The following is a 12,834-nucleotide window of genomic DNA, read 5'->3' as shown; positions in this document are numbered from 1 at the left end:
TCGCATTGTGGCTACTTCCCATATAGTTGGGTAAAGTTAGCTTAAGTTGTGGCAAATCTGCAAAAAAAATGAAAATGCTTACCACTAGCTTTCTTCTCCGATGTGTTCATAAAGGTGTCTACTATAACAGAGAAATGTGTTCCAGCCCAACTCCCTTGGGAGAATTTGTGACAGCTGCTGAAAGTTGGGGTACCATTATATCAACCAATATAAGGCAAAGAATTCCAAATGTCATTATGCTTTAAGTAGCATGTGACCTTTCAAACTAGGGGGTTTTCATCATGCTGAATCCATTCCAAGCATTATTTTTGCACGGAAATACTCCTTGGGCTAAATTCGGCCATAGCCACTTGACCTCATCACATTTGTGATGACGGCTATGGGCATTTCTAGGCAAGGGAGTGTTTTTTTGTGCAAACCTAATGCTTGCAATGGATTCAGAATCTTGAAAACCCCCCAGTTTGACATGTCACATGCTACTTAAAAGTATAATGAAATTTGGATATTTATTTTGCCTTAGATTGGTTGATAATGGTACCCCAACTTTCAGCAGCTGTCACAAAGTTTCCCAAGGGAGTTGGGCTGGAACAAATGTCTCGGATAGTAGACACCTTTTATGAACACATCTGTGAAGAAAGCTAGTGGTAAGCATTTTCTTTGCAGATTTGCCACAACTTAAGCTCTCTTTACCTAACTAATACTAGGGTTTGAGTGTACTGTGTACAGACCCTGATTGGACATAATTCGCCGTATGATTGAGTCTTGATGGACCAGCTGCAGAAATAGTCATTATTCCAGCCTCAGTGGTGCCACTGTTAGACTTCTGGAGTCGAGTTTGATTCCCAGGCCCTGCTTAAGGAACTGCATAAATCAGGTCAATGGAGTCTGTCTGTGTCTGTCCAGTGAGCCTATCGCATAATTAATCATTTACCAAGGCGAGGTGAGGCCTGCAGATGGCACAGAGATCAAGGGCAAAGATTACCACCTTGAGTGGAGCTGATCACGCCGCTGTCCCCTGCTCCCACCACATGATTAAGTAGTTCTATTTTAATAGAGCGCACGTTAGATTTCTCTGCAGGATTTACAATAACTTTTCTCCAAACATGGGACCAGTGAAAGGGAAGCCAAGTCCTCCACATATGTGCTCTGGTGAGGGTTGAAATTAAGGATGTTGTGTAGGTCACAGTGAACACATTAGGGGTAAATTAATGATTCATCTGATCATTGATTACTATTTTTAGTTTTACTAGATTATAGTAATCTTAATAATCAGTTAAGTGATGAATTATGTAAACCTAATTCATGTGCAATTTACAAAATCCACACGACGTGTTGTAGCCTATTTCCGGTTAGTTTTGTTTGACCACACACAAATGCTCTTTTAACCCATTTCGGCAGATCTATAAGCTCATAGCACTGCACAGAGTGCCGCGCTATGAGCTTGTAGGTCTGCTATTTTTTTTTAATCGTGAAAACGTGGTGCAAATCTTTGAATATATATTCTTTCACATAGTGAACGTTTTTGTTTGCTTCTGGGGGTCCCTGGAACAACATATTTTCAGATGGGGGTCGCCCTACACATACATATAATTCTACATAATCCTTGACATGAAAATGTTTGTGAACCACTGATATAGAAACATGGGTTTTTCAGAAAACTTAGAAGAGATTTGTGAATCGTCCTCGGGTCTAAATGGGTTAATCTTCCGGAAAACCTACTGATCATAAAAGTAAAGGTTTAAACATTCAATTCCATAATTTAATATGGCTACCAAAACATAATTTGACATGGCTGTGTTTGGGGCCGAATGACTGCTTACATTTAACACCAACTGTCTATTCCTTTTTGACATGATTCAGTAGCTTCTCTGGAAATGTTTCTGCTTCTCAACAGCATCTGGTTGGACGGTTAATTGGGAAGCAGGGACGATACGTGAGTTTCTTGAAGCAAAACTCTGGAGCAAAAATCTACATTTCCACCTTGCCTTACACACAAGAGTTCCAGATCTGTCACATAGAAGGTGAGAGGAAAAATCATGCCCTTCGTGTTCCAACACTAATCTTTGTCTTTGTTATCTTACCATGGAATAACATTTTATTTTTTGTCTGAAGCTTTCTATGTGAATACAATTTCACATTCATGACACCTTGGGTTTTTCAGTGGTAAACTACAACTGAACCTGTTCTCACACTGAGTGAATTTGGTTTCAATGATTCTCTGTAGACATTTTTAAAGCTCAACTCAAGACTCACGTCTTTACTCTTGCTTTGAGTTGAGTTTTTAACATCTCTGTTCTGACTTGATTTGCCGTGTGCTTTGTTCTTCGTCCATCTATGTTTTTATGCTTTTCTTTTGTATGCTCTTTACCATTGTTTTATCTTTCCAACTGCTTGCCTGTGTTTTATTACTGTTTTTATGTTCTGCCCTGTGAAGCACTTTGAGCTGCATTTATGTATGAAAGGTGCTATACAAATAAAAGTATTATTATTAGTGGCAGCGTACAGTTGCGGCATACGCGAACGGAGCAGGTCAATTCCGCGCCCGATGTAGCCCGGTTCTTCTTACACACCAGTGTTTTTGAATAAGGGTCATCAGAGTAAATGTTTTTTATTTGTTTTGTTGTCTTTAAACCATCCAGGCACCCAGCAGCAGGTTGACAAAGCTCTGTCGTTGATTGGGAAGAAGTTTAAAGACTTGGATTTGACCAACCTGTACGCCCCTCCACCCCCGCCCCTCACCTTACCCTCGCTCCCCATGACATCCTGGGTAAGGCCGCTTGCTGCTCCAGAACACCGAAGCACTGAGAAAACTGTTGCGCCTTTCTTCGTCCTTTTTTTCTCTTTAAACTTGACTACGGTAGCGGTGGTCTCAAAAACATAAGGGAAACTTTGACAGGAAAAGACTCGCTCACCGTATAAATAAAGAAGTAAAACTCCTTAGACTTGAGACTTGAGACCTTCGTCAGTGCCATAGCACTGACGAAGGTCTGAGGACCGAAAACGTTTTGCTTTTTAATTTCACCATGAGCACAAAGCACCATGAGCACAGCATCTTAAAATAAAATACTTTTTATTTTGAGCGAGTCTTTTCCTGTCAAAGTACTCCAGAACACCACCATGAAATATATGGACTTTCCTTTCTTCCATATCGGTAAAAAAAAAGAATCTGAGAATTGCAGACTAACCCTAACCCAGGAAAACCTAACCCAGTTGCAAAATGAGAGGAATTAGATTTGCCTTCACGGATTACGACATGATCGTGATCTCAATATTGGCCACGTCCGAACCATTCTAATGTACATGCCGTGTAATATAACCAAATAATCAAGGGCCTTTCAATATGACTACGGTACACATTCCACTCCAAATCATATTATCCAACTGATTATTCATCCTTTTAAAGGTAACTTCCTCCCTAAAGCAGACACGATACCAAGCTTGAGAGACTGATGTGAAGTTCTTTAGCAGGGCATGTTAAGTGTGTCTGTTATGGTCTCTCCAGCTGATGCTTCCCAGCGGCGTGACGGTGGAGGTCATCGTGGTGAACATCGTGTCGGCCGGCCATGTGTTCGTCCAGCAGCACACTCACCCCACCTACCACGCCCTGCGCAGCCTGGACCAGCAGATGCTGTTCTGCTACTCCCAGCCGGGCACGCCTGCCCTGCCCTCGCCAGCAGGTAAAGGGAGCCATGAATGAATGCCATGTCTCTAGTCTGGGCCCGTCCGTGGCACCTTGGGCCGGTAGCCCGATAGTCTGGCAGTGTGCCGCAGTGGGTTCGACTCCCGATCCCTACGGCCTTTACTGTATGTCACTCCCCCCCCATTTCCTGTCGGCCTACTGTCTGTCCCTCTATAAAAAAATATATAAAATAAAGGCGAAACTGCAAAAAAAGGCCATGACTGTGTCTTTTAAACAGAATGACACGGTGAGACCGCCAACGCATCGCTTTCAGTGCAACCCCGTGGTTTTGTTATTAAAAAGAAAAAACATTTAAAAAAATACACACATCCATATATTCACATTTTAGATTCCTTAATAATTATTGGCGACCCGTAGGTCGCGGGATAATTATGAAAACCTATCCGTCAGTCGGGTCACACCGACCTGACCATATATGGTTGTCGGTCCATTACGCCTCGTGACATCACGCTTCGTGACATGGCGGATGTGTGCACGCGCCCTCGCCCCTCCGAGCGTCTTACTGGTAGTAAACATTAGAGGATGCACACAAGATGCCGTTTATTGGTAAAAACTTAACTGTGTGTGTGTGTGTGTGTGTGTGTGTGTGTGTGTGTGTGTGTGTGTGTGTGTGTGTGCGTATCAGTGGGTGTGATCTGTGCAGCTCCAGCATTAGAAGGAGCCTGGTGGAGAGCCCAGGTCATCACTTTCTACAAAGAGACCAACGAGGTTGAGATCAGATACGTGGACTACGGAGGCTACGACAGAGTCAAGATTGATACGTTACGGCAGATAAGGTAAACCTCCTCCCCCCCACCCCCTCTCACCCCGTCACACACAAGACCATCTGGAAATATCCAGAAGATGGACTCAAATGTACAGTATACCTAAATGGTTTCGTTCAGTGATTGAGTGGTTATATATTTTTCAATGGCCAGAGAAACTAGTTCCTTTCCAGCGAAAGTCTGCAATGTAACGCAGCTTTTACAATTCATTCAATGTTGCAGTTTTCACCGTGCACTTATTTGCATGACATCTTGGTTATTGACGCCGTGTATATTAAAGACCAGCAGATTCTATCTGACGTCTGTCGGGTTGTTTGTCAAATTGTTTTGATTTTGTTCAGCAGTTCTCCCATAGCCTCTGCTCTCAGTTGGTTGACCATGCATTTTGAAATTCTGCGCCCTCTTGTGTTCAGTCTAGGGATGGGTCCCCCGAACGCTTTGGTACTGGGTAGTACCCATTAAAATAATTCAGCTACAGATTTATTTATTTAACAGCTAAATCTGTTATAACACTAAACACTGTTGTAATGAGATGTATATAGAGTAGATGTGTGTCTCTGTAACAATGGAGGAGTAGCCTGCTGAGCACAGCTCTGCATTCTCAAGTTAGTCTCAGCTACTTAAAGGAGAATTCCATACTAAAAGGCTTTCTTACCTTTCTTTGTAGTTGTTACGTCCCCACCAAAGAGGTCCAGGTGTTTTTTTGTGCAAAAACTCCTTATTGGCTATTTCCCTACCATAAGCCCTCAATGAATTGCATTGCATTGAATGGGGCTATGGGGTGTTGTGCTAATTCGCTTATTTCCATCGAAAGAAGTAGTAAAGTGTGCCGCTTGGGATATTATTTACATTATAAAGAGAGGATATATACAAAGAAATTATAATTTTGAGTGATGGAAATAAGCAAATAAGAAAGCATTCTAGCATGGAATTCTCCTTCAAGTGGGAAGAAAATAATGAAATGCAACCTTGTAACCAAGCGTTGCTGTTTTCATCCTGAATTAACCAAACTAAATCTACATGTCGTTCAAAATCCTAGCGATACTCATCCCTAGTTACAATGTAGGCATTTAGCAGACGCTCTTAATCCAGAGCGACTTATATTTAGCAAGAACAAAAAGCATGGCAATACCTCGCATACATAAAAATAAGTAGTTACCAGTCTCAACGTTGCGACGCCATCTTTGGCTGGAAAAACTCACTCTTTCTGCTTGTTTATTTCATAGGTCGGACTTTGTAACTTTGCCGTTCCAAGGTGCTGAGGTATTACTTGATAACATCGCCCCACTTCCAGGTAGACGTGCCATCCTTTGTATTCATATATATATATAGAGAGAGAGAGATTTTTGTGTGATTCAGTGTTTAAGCGGCTATACATTTCACATCTGTCAACAGACTCACTTTGTCAAATGCACTCTGTAACTTATGTGCTCACAAGGCCCACCTGTTGTCTTAACATGTGGAATAACTCCCCTTCACAACAGGAGAGGATAGGTTTTCAACGGAGGCCAGCACAGCGCTGGAGGAGATGACCAGAGGAGTACCACTGCTTGCACAGGTAAACCCTTAGCCGTTTTCACCACTGAGCACACCTGTACAACACGGTCAAGGTCATCGTTTGTTGACGTGGCATTTTGCTCTTTCTCCTTGTGAAGGTCTCAAACTACGATAACAACACAGGCCTCCCATTGGTTCAGCTGTGGAACATGGTAGGAGATGAGGTATGTGTTTTTGCTCCTGCAATGGTCTCGGTATCAACCTGAAGAGTGCGATTGTGGAAGTAAATGTCCCATTCATTTTCTCCAATCCGCGGCCGGGATTTGTTTCAAAATAGCAGCTCGGGGTGCCGCGCAGATATCAAGGTTCAAGGAGTCGTATTGTCATTCCATACAAGTACAGAACGAAATTTGATTACCTAGGTCCTTGTCGGGCATAAAATAAGTAAAATACAGCCTCCCAGCCTCCCCCTGGCCAGCCGGGGCGTCTGATGGAGGGGAAAGGAACTTGTTGGAATAACGTGTTCCTTCCACGCGCTACGTCCAACCAGGGAAACTCCCCCCTGTCAGGTGTAAAGGAGCAACTTGGACACTCGGGCATGAAGGAAGCATGAGTTCAAGTCCGTTGCTCTCCCGTTGTCCCCCATATATGGGGACTAGGTTGGTGGAGGGTGTGTAGAGCCCAGGATCACATTAGATGATTGACACAGGGGTGAAAAATGGGTTAGAAAATCGTGGGATAAAAAATAAAAAGTTAAATACAATACGTCTGAAAACACTAAATATATAATATCCACTGATATTGCACGTGCCCATAAAAAGCAGCAGCACTCAAATCCTAATATTCGTTTGATATCCATAAAAATGCGCTAGGACGTGTGTACAGTACACGTCCTCGCAATCCGTCGGTTGGATTAGCTAGGACGGCTCCACACATCCTACGCTCTAAATGAGTTAATGTAACACTCTGTTGACTTACCACACAGTGTCCTACTTGTAAAACTGCTCATGTACAGTAAGGTCATGGAGACATGACTAATGACTACTAAAATGAACGAGTTTAATAAAATACTAGTCAAACAAAAATGATTACGTTACTAATGTGTTGTGTAGCCACCATGTCTCTGAGTGGTGTTTACACGGAAACACTCCCCCCCCCCCCCCTCCTCCCCCTATTTAGCTTTTCTCAAATGTCTATAACGAAATTAATGGGATTTCTACCTCAGGCGCCAGGGATGGTGGCAAAACATGGCAACGACTGTTGGGCTCTATTGTGGGACATGTCTGGTTCTGAAATATAATTAAGCAATATTACACGAGAGGGTGTGGGTTAACGTGATTATTGCCACGACAGTGATGCGGTCAGGAACGAGACGGAGTCGAGTTCCGCAAGCATCACTGAAGTGGCAATAATCACGTTAACCCACACCCTCTCGTGTAATATTGCAATTCTAACCACAGTTACCCTTAAAACAAAGAAAATCGCTGAAAGAATATTTTTGTTTAATGACAGATGTAGTCACTACGACCACAATTGTCCCAATAAACTAGCTAGCCTAGCCACCGAGTTTGCTAGCGCTCTGGGAGAACAGAGCGGCTGAATTATTTGTTTTGATTAGGTGGTGGTGCTGTTTCAACCAATCAAATTGCTTCCTCGAAACGACCTGTGGTAGAATCTTTCTTTGCATATCGTCTGGAGGGGAAACCAGTGAAACTTTTTGCTTCTGACAAAACCTCTTAACTTCATTGAACCCTCAAAAAAGTGAAAGCAACTAATTCCACCTCTCTCTCATGCAAGTAATTGACTATATACAGTAGTCTCAATGGCTCATCTTTGAGTCCGTATTGCTTTGTTTTGAAAATATATGGTTGTCTTCCATTTCCTGCTAAATATAAAAGTTTCGTTTCCTGGGGAAAAAAATTGGAGTTGGGTGGTTTCTGCATGACAGCATGTACAGTATGTTGTATCTATATTTCATGTTTTGTTTTTTTCTTAAATAAATGCCCCATTATATACTTGGTCATAGACAATATTGTGCAAAAGTAGCAATATGTCCTATATAGGCTATTAACTAACTAAATTGGCTATTTCTTTTTAATAACTATGTTGGGCACTACCGGCTGGCAGCTGTGGGTAAAAATGTCTGGGTCAATTGCTCTGATAATGAACGACTGCATTTGCCGCTGTCAAACTAGACGTTGGTCTTGTTTAGGGGTGCATGTTGTTGAAATGTGGCCGCTATGCAATTATTTCCACGATCATATTTGCAATATTGCCTTCCTTGTATGGCTAAATTCCACACCACAGACATTGTGTGTCTGTTATAGTTGACTGATGCCTGAAAGGGACCCCCTTACGAATCAAAGTAGCTACACCTCTCGCTTTAGTGGAGAAAGATGATTGAAAAGATTGCCCGATCCATCTGCTTCTCAGTTTAACTTTTGATGTTTTCTCTAAATGAGTTTCTTGGAGAAACATAATGTCTGAAGATAGGGATTTCAGATGAGATGGTACTTTACCCCTCTTAACCGGGTTGTTCACGCCCTTCACATTCCAAGTAGTAAAAGTAAGGCCCCCTCGTCCATCACTACGAGGTACACCACTGTCCTGCATTGAGAAAAAACGTGACAAAATTCAATGATTTCCATTCTAACACATGATGCACTTGTCACTGAGCAGTTTAACAAAAACAGATAAAACACACAATGTCTGGCTGTTGCAAAAGGTGCACAGCGCGACTCCATTAGGGAGGATGAAGAAATAAAGGCCTCCCACACCACAGACATTGTAAGCAGTACATTAAACGTATCAATCTAGTTGGCACATAATGATCATATTTATGTGACATATTGGGGGAAATCATATTTATCTGTCCAATACTAATAATGCAATATGTAATTATTTGCATCCCTAATTGTTTCGGTCAGTGTCGATGTTGTCTATGTCTGTCATTGTCAATGTCTGTCGATCAATTAAATTAAATTAAATTCAATTCAATAATTTATTTGCCATGTCAACAAGTTGATAGGAATTTGTCTTGGTTCATACTCAACATATACAGACAACCATATATACACAAACAAGAAGGACAGTACAATACAAAAACAAAAACCAGCAGCATAGGAAATTACATTCAGTTTTTTAAAGTGCTATAATTATGCATATACTATGAGTTCAGATGTCTAATGGCTACGGGGTAAGTGCTATCCCTGAAGCGACATGTTGCGCTGATGTTGATGCTGTCAATTTACGAAATCCTTGTAATGGACACTTGTTTTTCTCCCTGCAGGTGATTTTGTTGAATCGTACGTTGGCAGAGAGAGGGTTTGGAACCTGGGTGGACAGCTTTTGAACAGTCCCCGTCCCACCCAGCCCATCTAGCCCTCCAACACCCTCCATCTTCCCTCTTCCGATTCCCGTTCTGCATCATTTCTTGACCTGTGGTGATGAAAAGGGTCTGCAAACCCCCCCGTTACCCACCAGATGTCTTTCACAACACCTCAGTGGGGACATGACTACTGGATATGAGATTGTTTTCTTTCTTTTCCCTTTTTTTCTTTTTTTTTTGTTTGTTTTTTCTACACCAACCTTTAAAAATTAAAAAGTTATCGTACGCAGGAAAAAACCTATGAGAACCAAGTACTGCTTGAGAATATGTCTGTACTTTTCTCTGTCCCTCTCCCTACACACCAAAAGAACTTAAAAGGAGAAGAAGAAGAAGAAGGAAAAAAAAACCAAGTACTTGTACATTTTAAAAACAGAAATCTATATTGTAACTAAATAAAGGTAAATCAGATCAATTTTTTTCTCTTCCCCACTTTCCGTCCCACCTAAAAACATCCTTCTGGACCTCGATAACACTATCCGACTGGATTGTCATGCTATGGATCTTTATCTCAGATTGTCATGCTATGGATCTTTATCTCGGCTCTAATATCTGTGTCGGCTCAATGGAGAGGACCTTCATTGTCGTCATCTGTTCCGTCACCTGTACACAACACACGTGTACAGTAGTGACAAAAGGCAATTCAACCTCCATGTTGTACAGGAGATTCTTTTTTTTTCAGACAATACAATAGTTATATATGTGAGAGTCTTGTACGTAGGTCGGTGGCCACTTTGCTCGTTCGTCTCAAGATGCTGTCAGTGTCTGATGGGTGATATAGCGGTTCCCTGGGTTCTTCCAAAAAAAAAAAGTGCGACATTCTGTCGGTCATTGGATTTGTCTGCAGAGAGCAATTGTCCCTTCTTTTTTTTTGTGACCGACAAGTGGTGTGGTGAAGCAGAAGAGTGTGGTGAGTGCTGTGCCCTCTACCAAGCCCTGCCTCTCCCCTTTTTGTTTGACAAGGGCGAGTGCAGGAGACGCCGCGATATCTGGGTGGAGTTGCCCTGGCCTCCTTCATACAACACTGTGGCCTTATGGAGAAACAGGCTTTTCTGGAGCAACAAGCTGAGCCTTCTTGCTCGTTGTTCCTCGTGGTCAAACCCGGACTGCTCTCGTTGCACCGAGAACCACACGGCCATTTTGCTTACGACGTGATGAGAGGGGCTGCGACTCCCTCCCTCCTTCCGCCCCTGTTCTCCAGCCCTCGCACTGAAATGCCCAGTCTCGCTGTCCCAAGGACTAGGCGGGGACAGAATCCACATGTTATGTTGGAGCACTACGGGTCATGACACTCGACCTGACTGGAACGCTACACAACTTCTTTTGAGTTGATCTTGTTATAATCGTACCGCTGTACACTGAAACGAACGCCCAATGCATCTACATCGAGTCCACTCTGTGTCTCCAATATGCATGTTAAAAACCCGCCCAGGAGTGACTGTCCTGCAGTATTCACTGTGTCGAGGCCTACCTACTTCTAGAACCCTGTGTGTCACGCTAGCAGGTTATTTCTGTTGCACTCTGCGCTCACATTCTGGTCACATTCAAAGTCGAGGGATAAAAGGAACCAAGTATGTCAAAGGCGAGGAATCCGTTTAGGGGCGAAAAGTCTTTGTCGTTTGTGTGTACATTGTGATGATTGAGGTCCATATCCACCAAAGGGACAGCCCTTTCTTAGGTCAGTGGTGTATTACATTACAGTACAGAGCAGATAAGCATAAAGAACAAGTCATACTACAGGAAGCCTTTCAAAAAACCTAGCTTGTATTGTTGAGCGTTTTTGTTTTTGTTTTTGAGTTTTTGCTTTGGAATTTGGTTTTCACACTTTTTGAACAGAGTGTACATAATGAGATTTATTTTGGACACATTGAATGATAATGCCTAGTGTGATTTATTGGAAGCACTGATTTCCAACTTCCCCAGTTTTGGACTGCTGTTATGACTCGTTAGTTTAACTTTCTATGTCGTAACCGTGATTCTAAATGAGGAAGTTGTCTTTGGGACGACCGAGCTGTTATTTGCTCAACATCTGTCATATTTTTATGAAGTATTTTTTTTTTTTTTTTCAATGGTTCTACCCCATAGACAAGAGTACTAATCCTACACTAGCAATAAGGCAGCTTTATTTTGATTTAGATTAACTGGGTGCTAAAAAAGAAGAAGAAGAAGAAACTATTTCAATTTATTTTCACTTTTTTGTTATACTGTTAGACTTAAGGACTGGCAGCTTTAGGAAGTTGAAGTACACAACTTTCGTCAACGTAACACAGATGAGTTGCACTTTCTCAAACGTTTACTCTTTTAAATAATGAACTAAAGTAACGTGTCAAGATCATTTGACTCGGTCACTCTCGGGATGTATTGAAAAGTAGAGAGTTCTGCGATCCTTCCTTCCTCTGGTCTATATAAACTTCAGGGCAGGAACAACCACGCTAAATAAATGTTCTTATCATGTCTGTCCTTTAGAAACCTTTGACATAGGACCTCTAGGCTATAGGAGACTGACATACCTCATCAAAATGTCTCATTCAAGAGATGTTCTGGTGTTTGCAAGAAGAAACCCTCAGAACTTGAGGAATAGGAACATTAATATTTCCATGTCAACTATACTGTTGCTTCCATTTCACTACATCCAGTCCCCCCCCCCCCTCTCCCCTTCCCCAATTATAATTAAATTAAATAAGCCCCCTGCTTGATCAAACTAGAACTGTTGACTTTGTGCAGATCTGTGTAAATAAGATATTTCACTGTACTTTTGTATCACACTGGAGAGAGATATGGAAACTAAAGGGAACATTACTATTATTTTTTCTGATCATCCCGACGCCTCTTCTGGTTCTATAAAAGCCTGAGTTATGCTCCGTACTCTGACGGCGTCGCTTTGTGTTCAGCAAAGCGACACGGTCGGTCGTGCAACGCAGTATAAATCAAGCTAAAAGCCACGCAATGTTCTCTGTCTGTAGGACCTGGTGTGAAGTGTTTGCCTAGCTAGAACATTAATCATTTGATTATTTAAATGAGTGTTAAAAAGCAATCCTGCCCACAAGCATTGAATATGTACCGGTCAGTTTTTGCTAGGCTCAAACGGTTTGAATTCATGGTTGTACAGATCTATTGGAAAAAAATAAATAAAATAAAGTTATTAAAAATTCTTTATGGTATGCTTTCGTGTCACATCTTGATGGTTGAGGCGGGTTATGGGTAACCAGGAAGTGTAGTGGTACAATAATAATCAAATGTTGCTTGGTGTGTTTAATTATTATTATTTCTTTAAGCATGGGTTTGGTGTTGCCTTGATTGTTTATGGATGGGTGCTGTTGGTACTAAATGTTGTGGATTTGGCAGCTGGTTCAGTGGCCTTGTCGGTTATAGTGTCCACCCTGAGATTGGGAGGCATGTGTTCTTCAAAACCCTTGGCCAGGTCATGATACCATAAGACTATAAAAATGGGACCAAATGCCTTCCTGCTTGGCACTCGGCAGTCATGT

General features: G+C 42.0%; 1 protein-coding gene across 2 annotated transcripts in view; it reads left to right on the top strand.

Moving 5' to 3' along the window:
• Window positions 1-12,495, top strand: part of akap1b (A kinase (PRKA) anchor protein 1b) — a 32,431-nt gene extending 19,936 nt beyond the window's left edge. For both annotated transcript variants that reach the window (XM_080772586.1, XM_080772587.1), the window contains exons 4-11: window positions 1,895-2,021; window positions 2,640-2,767; window positions 3,503-3,677; window positions 4,326-4,476; window positions 5,691-5,758; window positions 5,949-6,022; window positions 6,120-6,185; window positions 9,251-12,495. In XM_080772586.1, the coding sequence (XP_080628712.1) occupies window positions 1,895-2,021; window positions 2,640-2,767; window positions 3,503-3,677; window positions 4,326-4,476; window positions 5,691-5,758; window positions 5,949-6,022; window positions 6,120-6,185; window positions 9,251-9,313 (852 nt within the window). In that variant the 3' untranslated portion in view covers window positions 9,314-12,495. The remainder of the gene's footprint in view (window positions 1-1,894; window positions 2,022-2,639; window positions 2,768-3,502; window positions 3,678-4,325; window positions 4,477-5,690; window positions 5,759-5,948; window positions 6,023-6,119; window positions 6,186-9,250) is intronic.
• Window positions 12,496-12,834: the final 339 nt, after the last annotated feature.

The sequence above is a fragment of the Protomyctophum bolini genome (genome assembly GCF_963924005.1).
Source record: "Protomyctophum bolini genome assembly, chromosome: 9".
NCBI lineage: Eukaryota > Metazoa > Chordata > Actinopteri > Myctophiformes > Myctophidae > Protomyctophum > Protomyctophum bolini.
The sequence above is the reverse complement of the archived record's forward strand: the minus strand, read 5'-3'. Positions and strand labels throughout refer to the sequence as shown.